Genomic DNA, 14,878 nt, shown 5'->3' on the forward strand with positions numbered 1-14,878 from the left:
AAGTCTAAATTAAAATTTTTCAAAAACTAGGGTGAGCTATCAAATTGAATACTTTTGTATCACAGTTTCAATTGACAACAATGTGTAACAGAAAGTTACACTAAAGGCTATTCAAAAAAAGCTTCATAATCAATACATCTATACTGATTTGAAAATAATACAAGGGATTCCAATTCAACAAAAATACTAACCCACTTCTGCTAAATTAGTCATTTTTATAGTTAACACTATAATTATCAAGAATTGAAATAATTCAAATCTAATATAGATATCAGAATTTTCAATTGAAAAATAATCAATGGTGGTCTTTTACTAGAACAAGGTTCTGTTTTCTAGGTAAACTCAAATGAGTATGACAATCATTATCATTGAATTATTATTCCATCACTAAAATTGGGACAGATTATGTTATGCTGTTTTTTTTTAATAATCATCAACAAAGTATATTTGGGGAAAAAGTGCGCACTTTAATATTTTTGTTTTGTACATTTGAAGAATAATCTCAAGAGTATACATTGCTTCAAAATATTCAGTCACCTATTATAATCATATCACACCTTCATACATAAATATTGGGGACCAGTTAAAAGAGAACACCTGTTTCCTTTAACAAATTTGGGCACTGGGATCATTTTAAGATTTCTCTGCATCTCACGTTTGTCATGCTGATTTAACAGCAGGTAGATAAAACATGTGCAGTAATGAATGAAAAAATACTCACCTCCGCCCTGCATCATTTTGTAAAATTTTGATTCTATGTGCAGCTGTGGATGTCTCGTTTTTATACATTCTAATTTGATGGCTACTTCTTCTCCGGTGGATATATTAGTTCCTGAAATAAAGAAACTACGTATTTACGGCTGCTTATTGAATAATTTTTAATATATCAGCCTTTGTTTACAACGAAAAAACGTCATTGAAAATGTCAAAACTTACCCAAATAAATATCTCCAAAGGATCCCGAACCTATTTTTCGGCCGAGCCTATATTTGTTACCGACTCGCAACTCCATTTCTGTTTATAAGATACAATTTTACACAACAAAAGACATGAAATGCAATCGTCTTCAGGCGGCCATGTTACATTAGCCAACTATCATAGGAAATTTCACGTTATCTAGCAAGTTTATTTGCACTTTTCACAGACACTTCAAAGTCAAGATGCAGCTACAACGAAGAATGAAACTATTTAGAATTCAAATAATATCACAGATATGTCATTATTTTGTAATAACTACGTTGAAGTCGAACCTGATGATCTTCCTTTTCATATTCATAATGTTCAACTTAACACACTACTGCCAACTGTGAAATAATGAAATGAATTTCTCTATCAAATCGCCAATGGACGATTCCAGTACCCCTATTCAGTGTTGCCACTATAAAATTTTCGGGTCTAAATCGACTGACATTCTCTAGGCCTTTTTTGGAATAATTCAAAGTCGTCAGAACAGATAATTTTCAATTTTATAGATTTCTGGATGTTCCCGGATATATAAATCGAAGTATTAAAGTTGATATGGACAAAAATAAAAAATCCTAGGGAATTTTAAGTTTGTACGTTGTACAATAGTGGTCATCCTATCATTTTACCGTCACATGTCAAATCAAATCAAAATATACTTTATTGTCCGAAGATTTGCATCTTATTGACAAAGTCCAAGAAATACAATGTTGGATATAAAAAAGTACTGAAAAAGTATAAATGTCAATATAAAAAAGTTCCAAAAATGAATAAATGTAAATATAAAAAAGTTCTAAAAATGTATAGATAAAATACCACCATGAATAAAGTGATAGTACAAATATTAGTAATATATTATTAAAAGGATTCGCTAAAATACTCTTCCAAACTATAATAGGGTCTATCCACAAGTAGGTTCTTCACCGCCTTTTTGAAATGAACGTTGCTTGAATTTGCAGATCTCATTTCTACTTTATTTATATATTTCTTGTTGTATTATTGTTTGTATTTTCATTTCTAATGGTAAATGATTGAACAATTTACCACCATTGTAGTATATGGAATCCTTGATTAAATTCGAAGTTGGGATGGGAAGTCTAAAGGTATAATTGCTATTGCGAGTAACATAGCACGATTCTCTGGGTTTAACTTTACAGAGATATCTTAGCGCCCTCTTCTGAAATATTAATACAGAAGAGAGAAGGGATTAGTTGCATGCTCCCCAAAAAGGTATTCCATAACGTAGTCGAGATTCAACAAGTGCATGGTAAACTGTCTTTACGACATGGAAACCCAACTCATTTGAAACCACTCTAACTGCATAACATCCTGAGGAGATCTTACTATTCAGTTGTTTAAGGTGCTCATCAAATTTCAGCCAATTATCAATAAATACACCGAGAAACTTTGTGTTTAATTTATTTTGTAATACGTCAGTGTCTATTGAAATGTCATCAAGCGAACATTTGAATGATATTATATTCGTTTTGGATGCATTTAGAGAGAGTAAATTTGCATCGCACCGGCTCTTCACCTTCTTCAAGTCGGATGATATTATTTTATTTAGCTCCATTAAGTTTTTTTCTTTCTACAATATTGTAGTATCATCCGCGAATAGAGTGAAACTACCAGATATGTTAATCATAGATATGTCATTCATATATAACAGAAACAGAATAGAGCCTAACACAGAACCCTCTGGTACACCAGATTCAATGGCCCTGTTATCAGAGAGTTCCGTTGTTCTTACCATTTGACTCCGACCTGAAAGGTACGATTCGAACCAAGTGTTCGTTACACCTCTACATCCATATTTATGAAGATTTTTTTGATAAAATTTTAGGATTAACGCAATCAAACGCCTTTGAAATATCGCAAAAAATTGCGGCGGCTACTTCACCAGCATTCAATTCAGAGTAAATTTCATATAAAAAAGAGAAGATAGCATCATTTGTATCTTTTTCCTCTTGAAACCCAAACTGGTTTTTTCTTATAATATAGTGCAGTTTTAAGAATTTATCTAAACGTACTTTGACTAATTTCTCAATAATTTTTGCTTAAGTCGGTAATAAGGAAATGGGACGCAGATTGGAGGGATTATCTAAATCACCACCTTTATGTAGTGGAATGACAACAGAAGTCTTCAGGGAAGAAGGAAATGAGCCAGTTCTGAATGAGGTATTAATAAGGGCGACCAAAGTTTCTAGAGCATTGAGTGGTAAATTCAAGAGAATCTTAACGGAAATTTCATATCTGGCCGTGTTTTTATTTTTAATGTCATGAAGTTGATCAATGGATCATATGGAGCATGAATTGTGTTACTCAACTGTTCGGCAATAGAACAGTAGAACTCATTTATTATATTAGGATTAAGTGAGAGTTCAGAGTTTTTCTTTTTTGTTTTACCTCTTATATCACTAATAATTGACCAAGTTTATTTAATTTTATTCTTCGATTCCCCCATTCTGTTGCTGTAATATATTCTCTTAGCTAGACTGATAGTGGATCGATATACTTTTTTGTAATTATTGAAATAGTTCCAGAAAAATGTTTCATTCGTGAATTTTCTGATATAATGCAGTGAGCGCAAGTTTCTAGAGGATATAGAGACATATTTCAAATTATTCCCTTGTTTTTTCGTTAGAATGTTATAGTTTAATACATTTTTCGCTATGGTATGAATTTTAAGCTTTTTACTACCGCGGCTTGTGTATTCGTATAATTTGATATTGAATTTATAGATAAGTTGATTAACACTATACACCTTTCCATAGGGTATAGAAGATAGTATTATATTTGTATTTGTACAGAGTTTACGAAGACTATTGATTTTTCTGAATGAAGGATATTTATTCGCCCTAAAATCATTTGACCCTGCCAAAACTAAAATGTAATCATTGCTGTCTAGATCTTTCGACAAGTTGACAATATCTTCAATTATGTTTTCAAACAACGCTCCTGGTTTGATGATAGTTTCAACAGTAAACCTATTCCTATTAAATCTAGATATCATTTCTCCCAAACCATATCTAAAATAATCGCATAAAATAAGGATTTGATTTTTTGGAGAGCCTCAACCCATACACAATTTGCTTACATATGTTCTATCATCATCTACATCTGATGATTCAGTCAATTTTTTCAAAGTTTCAAGTTTCATAAGGCTTATTTTCTTCCACAAAATTGTTTGGCAGTATTTTGTCCTCGGTTTTTGATAAGTTAGGACCAGGTCTGAGTTGAGTGTCACATTTGGATATTTGATTTATTTCTAATTTCAATGTCGAATTTTCTTATCGGATACATTCTATTCCATTCAAATTTACTTGATTTTGCGCTGAAAGAGTTTCTATTGATGCGTAAGCATTTTTTTGTTGATTTTGTTGAGATCGCCCAGTTCTTCCTCCAGTTTAGACATCTCTTTCAATGTTTCATCCAATTTTATCTGGAGATCTTCATTTCTCAGTGCCAATTTATCTTTATCCGAGTTCAGTTTTGTCAGTTCCCTTTCCTGTTTTTTGATGTTTTTCATAAGATCCTCCTCCAAGCTGGCAGCTTCATCTTGAAAATCGCTTGAGGCTCTTCTCAATCTCTTTATGTAGCTGTCCTCTTGATTATCTCTTCTTAACTTATCAAGTTCTTCTTGTAGGTAATTAATTTTGTCTTCCCAGTCTATATTTAGTTTTTCTATCACAACAACTTTTTCTGCATTATCCTTCTTAAGTTTATTTATTATGTCTTCACTTTTTCAAGTAGTTCTGCCTTTTGTTTATTTTTCTTCACGCACTCTTCAGAGCATAGTATTTTTGTACCTCCCATTGCGATGTGTTTTACCCTGTCCACACAGCTAGCGTGGAACATATTAAAACACTGAGCGCAACAAAAATTTGGACACTCTTTGCCTTTGCAACATTTGAAATTGTTGGACATTCTGACGAAATAATGTTTCTGAATTAGTGTTCAATTAAATTGGATATCAATCCTCTGAAGAATAAAATCGACGTCAATATTGTCCGGGCACGATCCTCTCAATAGAATTTCTTACCCTTCGTTTTTTGTGGCTTTATCTATCGGTGTTTTTGTAGCCAAATCTACTTTTACAACTTTAATGCACTCTTCTGAGTTTATTTATGCACTTCACCAAAGTCCGACACAGATAACTTTGACGCACAAAACTGGGTAATGCGTTGCATAACTGGATAATGCGTTGCATAACAAGTAGAAAAAAGACCGAAATTTCTGAGTAAGTTTCAACCACTAAATTTTGATCATCAATCAGAGCCAACCTATTTCAACTTTCAACATCAACCACATACCATAAGTAACTCACGGCGTATAAATTCCAGAAAATTAAATATTATCTGTTTCCTAAACCAAAGAGGAACCTTGTGAAGTGTCTGCGCTGGATTGAACTTTGTGGAAACAAAAAACTGACCATCGACAAGATTAACAGAAACACTTTCGTCTGTAGCAAGCATTTTGTTAGAGAGTTTTCAGATCCTTTTTCTATAGAGCCAATTGAAGTTGCTGAAAATGAAGAAGTGGGCATCAGTGGACATTCAGATAACTCACAATCTATGGTACATTCTGAGAGTTAACTCGTTTGTCCACCAAATGATACTAGTGATGACACTTATGGTAGCAACTAATGAAGATGAAGTAGTTCAAGATAGTGATCATATGCATAACTATCATCTACATGATCACGATTATATTGGTGATAATGGAAATATAGAAGATAATCGTTGTGATTATTTACCAAGTGAAAGTGTCAAACAATAAAAAAGTGAAGTTTCTACAGATGATGGTGAACAATCCGTTGGAGACATATTTCTGAATAAAAATAAATTTGCTTTTGAAAATTTGAAGAAAACCTCGGAGGAATTCAAGTATTTTTTTGGGCTAGAATTATGGCAGTTTGAAATATTCATACAGGAATAAATACAAGAGAAAACACAATATTGAATGTAATACGGTTACTTCAAAAATATCTGATAAAGATAAATAAACGCTTGTTAGATTGAGAAGAGGATTTACTCTAGTAGAAATGTAATATTTTTGTAATTTAAGTAAATCATATGTAGCTGTGATATTTTTTACTTGGATTCAATTTAATTTCAAAATAATTTTGCATTCAAGATTTTATAAAGTAGGTTCTCCATCTATACCAGTCCTCTGAACCTTGAACAGTTCCAGAAATCTCCAGAATTTTATTTGAAAAGTTATTCAACAATGCTTTCATGTTATCCAGAAACTGTTTTGTTTGTAGAGAACAAATGTGTAATTCTGATTGCTGAACTGAAAATCATCATATTGTAGTTTGAAAATAATTTGAAATATAGTCATTTTTTCTATAGTCATTCTTTCACCCTTTTGTAAGTCCACTATAAAACTATTCAAATCAACCACTCTTGTGTAAGTTATTGGTCGGGGATCAAATTCTGCTCTCTCCAATGGTTTAAGCCGTTTCATGGGATACGTAGATGTAGAAGTTGGACCAGGATTTCTGTTTCTAGAACCTACACCCCATTCTTGAAGTCTACTTGTAGGGGCCACGACTCCAGTTCCATACTTCTCCACATATCGGGAAATAAAAGTCAGGAATGCAGTTATGTGACTGCAAAGTTTTTGTGGTATTCTCAACATGTTTATAACCTTTAAATTGCTCAATTTTTCTCAAATTCTAGTCATCTATCTCTTTATGATTTCCGAAATTCCCATGATAAGGACTCATATCTTGAAGATACTGTATATGCATTCGGTATTCATCAGTTAGAATGATTATTCAACAATAAAGGATACTTTGAGTGGACTGAAATAATGTCAAGAAAAAAAAAAACTTGAGAAAACCACTTTCACCACTGAGAACCTAAGATTCAATTGTACGATATCGATCATCTCTCATAAAAATTAATTTTAGTGTAATTCTCTTAAGTAGTAGAGGTTTTCAATTTATGTAGCTACTAACCACTTTAAAAATATTCAATTTTCGGAAAATTAGAAATGAAACTCTGGATTTCAAGATAAAAAAATTTATTCACTTTAGTGATGTTCTCTGCACTGTGAAATGATCATAAATATAAACTTTAATAAAATGTGAATACAATATGAATATAAAATATAACAAAAATTTTAAGGCAATAAGTTTTCTGTTAGTAGAAACTTCATACACACATTCATCCAAAAACCTCCACCATATTTTGTAGAAAAAGCTGCTATCTTCTAACCACAGTTTGTTAAAGAAATATGCATAAATATAACAAATCATAAATATTTAATATGCTCACAACTCTTTTCTAAAACAGAGCAACTGTGGAAAATAATCCAGGATGAATTCTTACCAAAGCATTGGTACTCAACATTAGGAAAAACTGGAAATTCGACTATTCACAAAACAGATGGTATTCAAGAATCAGTCAAGATTTGTTCGACTTATTGAACTCAAAATGATTCAACCATATTGATAGACAGTAATGATATGATGACATAAATATAAAAAGTTTATTACAGTAGATTAATCTAATTATTAAAACTTGAACAGCATTTCGTATCAACATTGATGAATTTAGAAATGAAAATGGTCCCAATATGTCTTATACCTAAAATAAGTACACAAACAATACTTTTGAAAAACGATGGACAACAACACCTAATAATAAAATTATACTTTAAAATATTTTGTACTAAAACTAGTAATCGCAATCATAAAATCTAGTATGTCAACCCGAAATACTGATCATGTCGATATGGCATGTTGTTAACCGTTTTAGTTGACCATAGGAAGCCTCAGGACTCCTCCTCAGCCGATGCTAGTGGGGCTCGCAGTAATATATCGCTCACTTGTATTTCTTTAATCTGTGAAGAGATAATTGGTATTAAACTGGTATAAATGACAAGAATATAAGAAAACTGAAAAGAAGGACGTCCACTTTTTAAAAAAAAATTATACAGTGCGACCCATTCAAAATGGAAATACCCTTATAAAAATATCGATTCGAATTTTTTCCATTAGATAAAATTTCAGAAATCTACTAGAATACCAAATTTCATTATTATTCTTTGTTTTCATGAGCAACTTTTTTTTATTATCTTTGAAATGTCAAAAGTTGAAGAAAATCAGCAATTTTTCTTTAAAAATTTCACCACACCTTTAGATAGATAGATGATGTAGAGATCTTATTTTTTGTGGTAATTTATTGTAAAACTTCACAGTCCAAAAAATTCGGACCATTTTGACATCTTTTTAAGCGGCAGTAGTTTCTACTGAAATCATTTTTATGCCTAGTGTTGTGGTCGTGCACACTTTCAAAATTTTCATATTATTTTTTATGTATATTTAATTTTCCATTATATATAGAGAAGAAAAGGTTAGTTGTTTTTGAAACTTGTCTGGAGAGGTTTCTTAGTAAAAATAGATTTCTCATGAGCCTTTCTGATAGTTCATTTATGTGATGATCCCATTTTAACTCACTGCCAAAATGAACTCCCAAAAATTTCACACTACTTTGCGAATTTGAGTAATTTTACATATTTCTTACGTTGAACACCATGTTTGGGTTTTGTTGTTATTCAGATATAATTCGTTTGCTGTAAACCACCTTTCAGTTTGTGACTGTGCTTCAGAGGATGATATAAGTACCTCATCTAGAGTTTTAGCATTTGTTTGGATTGAAGTATCATCTTCATATAAAATATATGATAACGGGTTCTCCCGATATGGTAGGTCATTAATGAAAATTATGAATAGTATAGGTCCCAAAATAGATCCTTGCAGTACATCAGTTGTAATTTTTTTCTTGTTGATAGAGAATTGCCCACTTTCACAGTTTGAAATCGATTTTCTAAGTATGAGTTAATCAACTTTATAGTGCTGTCAGAAAAATTATAGTTTTAATTTATTCAAGAGAATTTCATGTGATACACAATCAAATGCTTTGCTTAGATCACAAAAAGTTATTACTGTATACTCTAGTTTTTCACAGTTGATTCACATAGTTTTGAAACGGATTGTGTGAAAATTACATAAAAATTCATTCATCATCAAAAAAGTTATAAGGGAAAAAATTTGAAAAATATATCATTTAATCATCCCACCAATTCATTTTAAGAACTTTCATCAACATTCTGACTACTCCACTGGATTCAGCAGGTTTTGGTTTATCAATGTCCAGAATATTATAGAAAAAATCATCAAAAAAGTTATAAGTTAAGAGAGTTTGAAAAATATGTATAGAAAACATTTGGAAAATTCTAACTACATGACTCATATATTATTTTCAACGAAGAATAGATATCACTGAAATTCTGGACAGTGAAAACCCAAAATCTGCTGAGTCCGGTGTTGTGATCAGACTGAAAAAAAAGTTATCAATTTTTTTCGATTTCAACATTGAAAAATAATAAATGTTGGATCTGAAAAAAGACACTGTAATGGAATTTGGTGTTATAAATATTACACTTTTAGAATGTATATCTAATGAAAATAAAATCCAATTGATTAAAATATATATTTTGATCGGTCACACTGTATAAGATGTAAATTATTTTCAATCTTTCACAACTTCCTTGCGTTTTCTTATAAAACTGAATTTATGAGTGTCAAAAGATTCAATGTCCAAATGGGAGAAGATCTATTAGCTATTTTAATTGTGATTTGTACAAAAGTTATTGCAGTTCCTGTGTGTTTCGTGAAATGACTGACAGTATCACACATATCAATAATAAAAAAAAATGACCAAAGTTTTGTGTAAAAATGAAAGCCTGACGAGTATAGCTTTCCATAAATAACACGGTCTTAAGTAAAAAGAAGATATTCACTTTCGACTCCATAAAAAACTCTTTACTCAAAAATTTAAAAAATACATAAAGATCAAAACAGACTCAGTAAGTTTATCAGGAACGCTGAATATATTGATTTCCCAAGAAACATACAATTTAGATTGCAGCCGCTCAAATTCGTCAGTTTGTAAAAAAAAATTAAAATAATATTTTCCAACAAATAATGAGAAATGATCTCTGACACCTCTTTCCATTAGGACATCCACTTCTGGGATGATCTGCATATGATAAAAACTATCTTTATTAAATGAACCTTTCACCATCAATTTCAATATTGTTTTAGTTGAATACAACCAAATAGCCAGTTTATTGGTAAAAATAAATACCCCAATTATGCATTTTAGACACTAGATATATCCAGAGATTTTACAAAAGTGCCAACACCACTTACTAAGATGCATTTGATTAGGAATGAACGGTTTTGTCCTTAGCGAGGGACAAGAAGTGGCGACGACTACTCTCCCTAGATCCCATAGATGACATCTTTGAAAGAGGAATCGTCATCTTCACTTAATTTTTTGGTAACTTTCTATTTCACCAAAATTACAGGAAGTATATGTACTGCCTGAATGAAGACTATAGAAATAGAAGTATCAGATAACAACTTACCTGAAAATGATCTGGACTATTTATAATAACTCACTATGCAGGCTGTTTCAGAACTATAAAAAATTTTCAGGGGTTATAAGAACCTCTCTCCGAAAATGTTTCCTTATGGCAGTAGTCCAATAATGCTTTAAAACAGTTATGTGCAGAAATGTTTCAATTTTATGGACATAATAACGCTATAGCGTTTGTTCAAAATACAGAAATAATTTCAGCATTTCAAATTATAAAAAAAACAATCAACATCATCGTTTACGATATTTTGAAGAATTATTCTTTTGTTGTTAGGTAGAGAAATATATACAAGTTTTTGCAATGAAATGCACTAAAGCTTGATAACACATTTTTGCACTGAACTTTCTCAAAGCGTCATAGAGCCAATTAAAGATACATTTCCGAATATAGGTTCTCAATCACTTCTATAATTGCATTATATAAACTGTTTGACTCAGTTCTGAGTATAATTCGAAGAGGATTATTATTAATTTTGAAGGGGTAGTTTAAAATGAAGTATTTCAGAATAAAATAACTTCTATCATGAAATGTATTGTTTTTATAATACCATCACCTCGTTACTTAGATATGTTAGTTCCCACCTTAACCTACCAAAGCATTACCAATCAAAGATTCTGAAGATAGCTAACCTCTAATTTTTCTCCTGACGCGTCCTCCAGACTTTCTATGACTACAAAGCAACAACAAAAACAAAACACATTTAAAGCAAGTGAAAACGCAAACATCACAAATCTAATTCTTATATTGAGAAAATCATCAAAAATATCATCGAAAAATAAAATTTTTAGAATTGCCATGGTTTCATAAGAGGACAGATCGTAAATCGAACTGGCTGATACTTGATAAAAATCCATATCAAAATATACTAAGATTTTGATTTTCACTACAAAAGGTTTACAAAATCGCGCCACGCATTTTTGATGAACCACTTTTAGGCTGCAACATTTTATATTATAAAAACTTTACTATGATCTATGGTCCGATCAGGTAATTAATTCTAATCTAGTTTCAACTACCTGTAAAGAGAAGATACAATAATTTCATTTACTAGTAAAAAGAGGTTAATACAAGTAAAAATATTTACTAGTAAAAATTAAGTGGGAAACAAGTCAACAACTCAATAAATATTACATACTGATTATTCTGGTGTGATAAGCATTATCTGGTAATAATAATAAATCGTAATTTCAAGTAATGGGGAGCTATTCAACTCAATTTTATTTTTTATTAGGTCTAACTGAAAAAACATTTAAAGCACGCATAAAAGAAGAGCATAGAAACAGATTCCAGAATGGGAAAATAAATTCAAGGTATGCTACGTACCCCCTTACAGAGGCCAAGAGTTCAATCATGAATTCAAAACTGTTCATTCCCAGACAAAATATTTTGAAGTTACTCTTCTGGAAATTACGGAAATCAATGAGTTCAACAATTCCCAATAGCTAATGCACGATCAAATCAAGTTGAATAGCTCACTTAATATGCTTTTACCAGATAATTATGCTTCGTCGCCCTAGAATAATCAATATGTAATATCAATTGATTCATTGACTGGTTTTTACACATAATCTGTACTAGTAATGAATTTTTTTGTTTGTATTTACCTGCTTTTTCTCGGTAGTTGAAACTAGATCAGATTTATTTCATCAGTTCGGACTTCCATTGTCTAATATAATATAAATTGATTTGAAATCCCTGAAAGAAATTAAAAAGATTAACCAAAAAATAACAATAAACAAAAAACTGAAATTACAAAGAAATAACATACAAGCAACAACCAAAAAAATAATAAAAAAATTGAAAAGTTGATACAAGCTGAAAATTAAAAAATATTATTAACAAGAAATGAAACTAGAAATTAAAAGATTCCAAACAAAGTCACGATGTTTCGATTGTTAGTATTCACAATCGTCTTCGGGTGATAACTGTACTTATTCCTCCGAGATCTGACTATTTATAGGTCATTCGAGTGCTTTCACCTATCTCCTCTTCCCTCTCTCCGCTTCATTGGAAACCTCTAATCAAGCGGAAAACGACCAACTCCCGCTAAAACCAATGAAGCGGAAAGAGGAAAGAAAGGATAGGTGAAATCAGTCGAATGACCTATAAATAGTCAGATCTCTCGGAGGAATAAGTCCAGTTATCACCCGAAGACGATTGTAGATACTAACAACCGAAACGTCGTGACGTAACTTGGTTTGAAATCTTTTAATTTCTAGTTTCATTTCTTGTTAATAATATTTTTTAATTTTCAGCATGTATTAACTTTTCTATTTTTTTTATTTTTTTATTATTATTTTTATTATTTTTTGGTTGTTGTTTGTATGTTATTTCTTTGTAATTTCAGTTTTTTGTTTAATAAAATTGTTATTTTATGGTTAATCTTTTTGATTTCCTTCAGGGATTTCAAATCAATTTATATTATATCAGACAATGAAAATCCGAACTGATGAAATACACCACGAAACATTGTCAATCACCTTCCAACAATAGATCAGAATGAATTACCTGATCGGACCATAGATCATTGTAATGTTTTTAGAATATAGTGTTTCAGTCTAACGGAAAATTCCTTCTGTCAGTAAGTTTAGGAACGATACTTTTGAATATGCAAGGTCTGTTCAAAAAATAAGGTGAATTTTCATTTTGTCCATGTCAAAAGTAGTTTCCTCAGATATTATACACTTGTGCCAGTGTTTTTTCCAATCTTCAAAGCAGTTCTGTTATGCACTTTTTGGCGTGTCCTTGATCTCTCTCAGCGATTTGGTTTTCATCTACTCAATCGTCGCAAAACGCCGGCATTTCATGGGTCTATTCAATCCTAGAAACAGGAATAAGTCGAAGGTGGCCAAACCTGGTGAATACGGTGGCTGAGGCAAGATTATGGTCTTGTTTTTGACAAAGAAATTATATAAACAAGTAATGACGAGTGCGCAGGTGCATTATTATGATGCAAAAATTCAGAAATTTTGGAACAATCTTTGCTACTACATGCTAAATGCCCAAAATTTCCGAAAAAATTTCATGGCATGTAGTCTAATCAACAAGTTCAAAAAAATGAAAAATAGAGATAAAGGTCTTAAAAAATATGAGCGATAGCTCATTCGATTCGGAATCACCTCTAGAAAAATGTTTTTGAAGGATTTTGGTGGAGGCAAAAAATTGCAATTATTATTAACATAATAAGATTTAAAAAAATGGTATTTAGTTTTTCGTTAATAACTCAAAAATTATCAATATTTAGGTAATTTTGAAAAAAGCTCGTTAAAGAGGAGAAAATTTCCGTTAAAAAAATCCCGACTCCCGAAACTCTATCTCCATTATTTATAATTTTAATTTGACGTTGAAAATAGGGTTCCGCGCGCCTGTTACGGCATGCGCGCGCTGCTAAAGAGAGTTTATCAAAAGAAATAATTTTTTTACAACATAAAATGTCATTTTAAAAATTTGAAAAAAATCTAGTAGGTATCTTCTGAACACTTGAATGAATCGAGTCCCGTAAAAAAAAAGTTTTGTCACCATTTTTCAAAAAGTCATTCAATTGTTAACCAACACAATCTCCGTTGGCATAAATAATGGGATAAAAGGTATAAATAATTGGCCTATAAATTTTAGACTTCGTGGAGCCCTTTTGATATACATATATACTCCATACAATCCTGCGATAAAAGTTCATAAAAATTTATTAATTTGTTAATTATGATTTTTAATAACTATTGCAAAATGAAATATCTAAAAATTGTTGATACATTTTTTTTTCAATTGATATTTAGCTATGTCTGTTTTCACATTAAACAATGGCAGTTATTAACATAGGATATGAATTTTTTACGTAATTTGTTCATTAAATTGTTTAAACAAATAGAGAAATTCAATATTTTTGAAATTTTTTTTTGCTATTTTGTTGTCTAGAGATAATTATGATTAAAAAAAATTTTAATTTTAATTGTTTAAAATCGATTTTTTAATATTTCGATTGTTTAAATAATTTGAACTATTTTGAACTTGTTGATTGGACTAATGAGCCAACAGATATGCCGACATCCTCAGCAACTTCTCTAATAGCGATTCGACGATTTTCCATAACAATTTTCTTCATTTTCTCAACTTTTTATCGGTTGTTGATATGCCGGGGCATCCAGAGCGAGCGTGTTCATTCACATCTTCTCAACCTTCTGTGAAAAGTGTGTACCACTTTTGATGCAAAATCTCTGAGCCATATTTTTCGTTAGCAGAAAATCGCCGAACAAGCAAAACACTTTCAACTTTTATGCCTCTCACTTACAAACTAAACATGCTAAATAAACTATGAACATATGTTCAAGTATACCAGAATTAAAAAAAAAAATAAAAATCGCTAATCAAATGTACGTAGCCCAAATAACATTCACCGTATTTTTTGAACAGACCTTGTACATATTAATTATGAAACTTTTTTTCAGTGGCTCAACTGGAACCT

At 31.0% G+C, this 14,878-nt stretch overlaps 2 protein-coding genes across 5 annotated transcripts in view; both read right to left on the bottom strand.

Annotated features, from left to right (window-relative positions):
• dco (discs overgrown casein kinase 1) overlaps positions 1–1,336 on the bottom strand; it is a 57,588-nt gene extending 56,252 nt beyond the window's left edge. The window contains exons 1-3 of one of the 2 annotated variants that reach the window (XM_074183206.1): positions 1,251–1,336; positions 937–1,166; positions 722–832 (exon numbers count right to left, since the gene is read on the bottom strand). In XM_074183206.1, coding sequence (XP_074039307.1) covers positions 722–832; positions 937–1,012 — 187 coding nt within the window. In that variant the 5' untranslated portion in view covers positions 1,013–1,166; positions 1,251–1,336. Of the gene's footprint in view, positions 1–721; positions 833–936 lie in introns of both variants that reach the window. The other variant, XM_074183211.1, reaches the window with a different exon arrangement.
• A 5,640-nt stretch (positions 1,337–6,976) lies between these two features.
• Positions 6,977–14,878, bottom strand: part of l(2)gl (LLGL domain-containing protein l(2)gl) — an 84,709-nt gene continuing 76,807 nt past the window's right edge. For 2 of the 3 annotated variants that reach the window (XM_074183200.1, XM_074183197.1), the window contains exon 15: positions 6,977–7,815. In XM_074183200.1, the coding sequence (XP_074039301.1) occupies positions 7,811–7,815 (5 nt within the window). In that variant the 3' untranslated portion in view covers positions 6,977–7,810. Of the gene's footprint in view, positions 7,816–11,048; positions 11,090–14,878 lie in introns of all 3 variants that reach the window. The other variant, XM_074183193.1, reaches the window with a different exon arrangement.

This window comes from Leptinotarsa decemlineata, unplaced genomic scaffold (genome assembly GCF_025532065.1).
Source record: "Leptinotarsa decemlineata unplaced genomic scaffold, Ldec_3_MD MMD2_P_RNA_scaffold_2, whole genome shotgun sequence".
Lineage (NCBI taxonomy): Eukaryota > Metazoa > Arthropoda > Insecta > Coleoptera > Chrysomelidae > Leptinotarsa > Leptinotarsa decemlineata.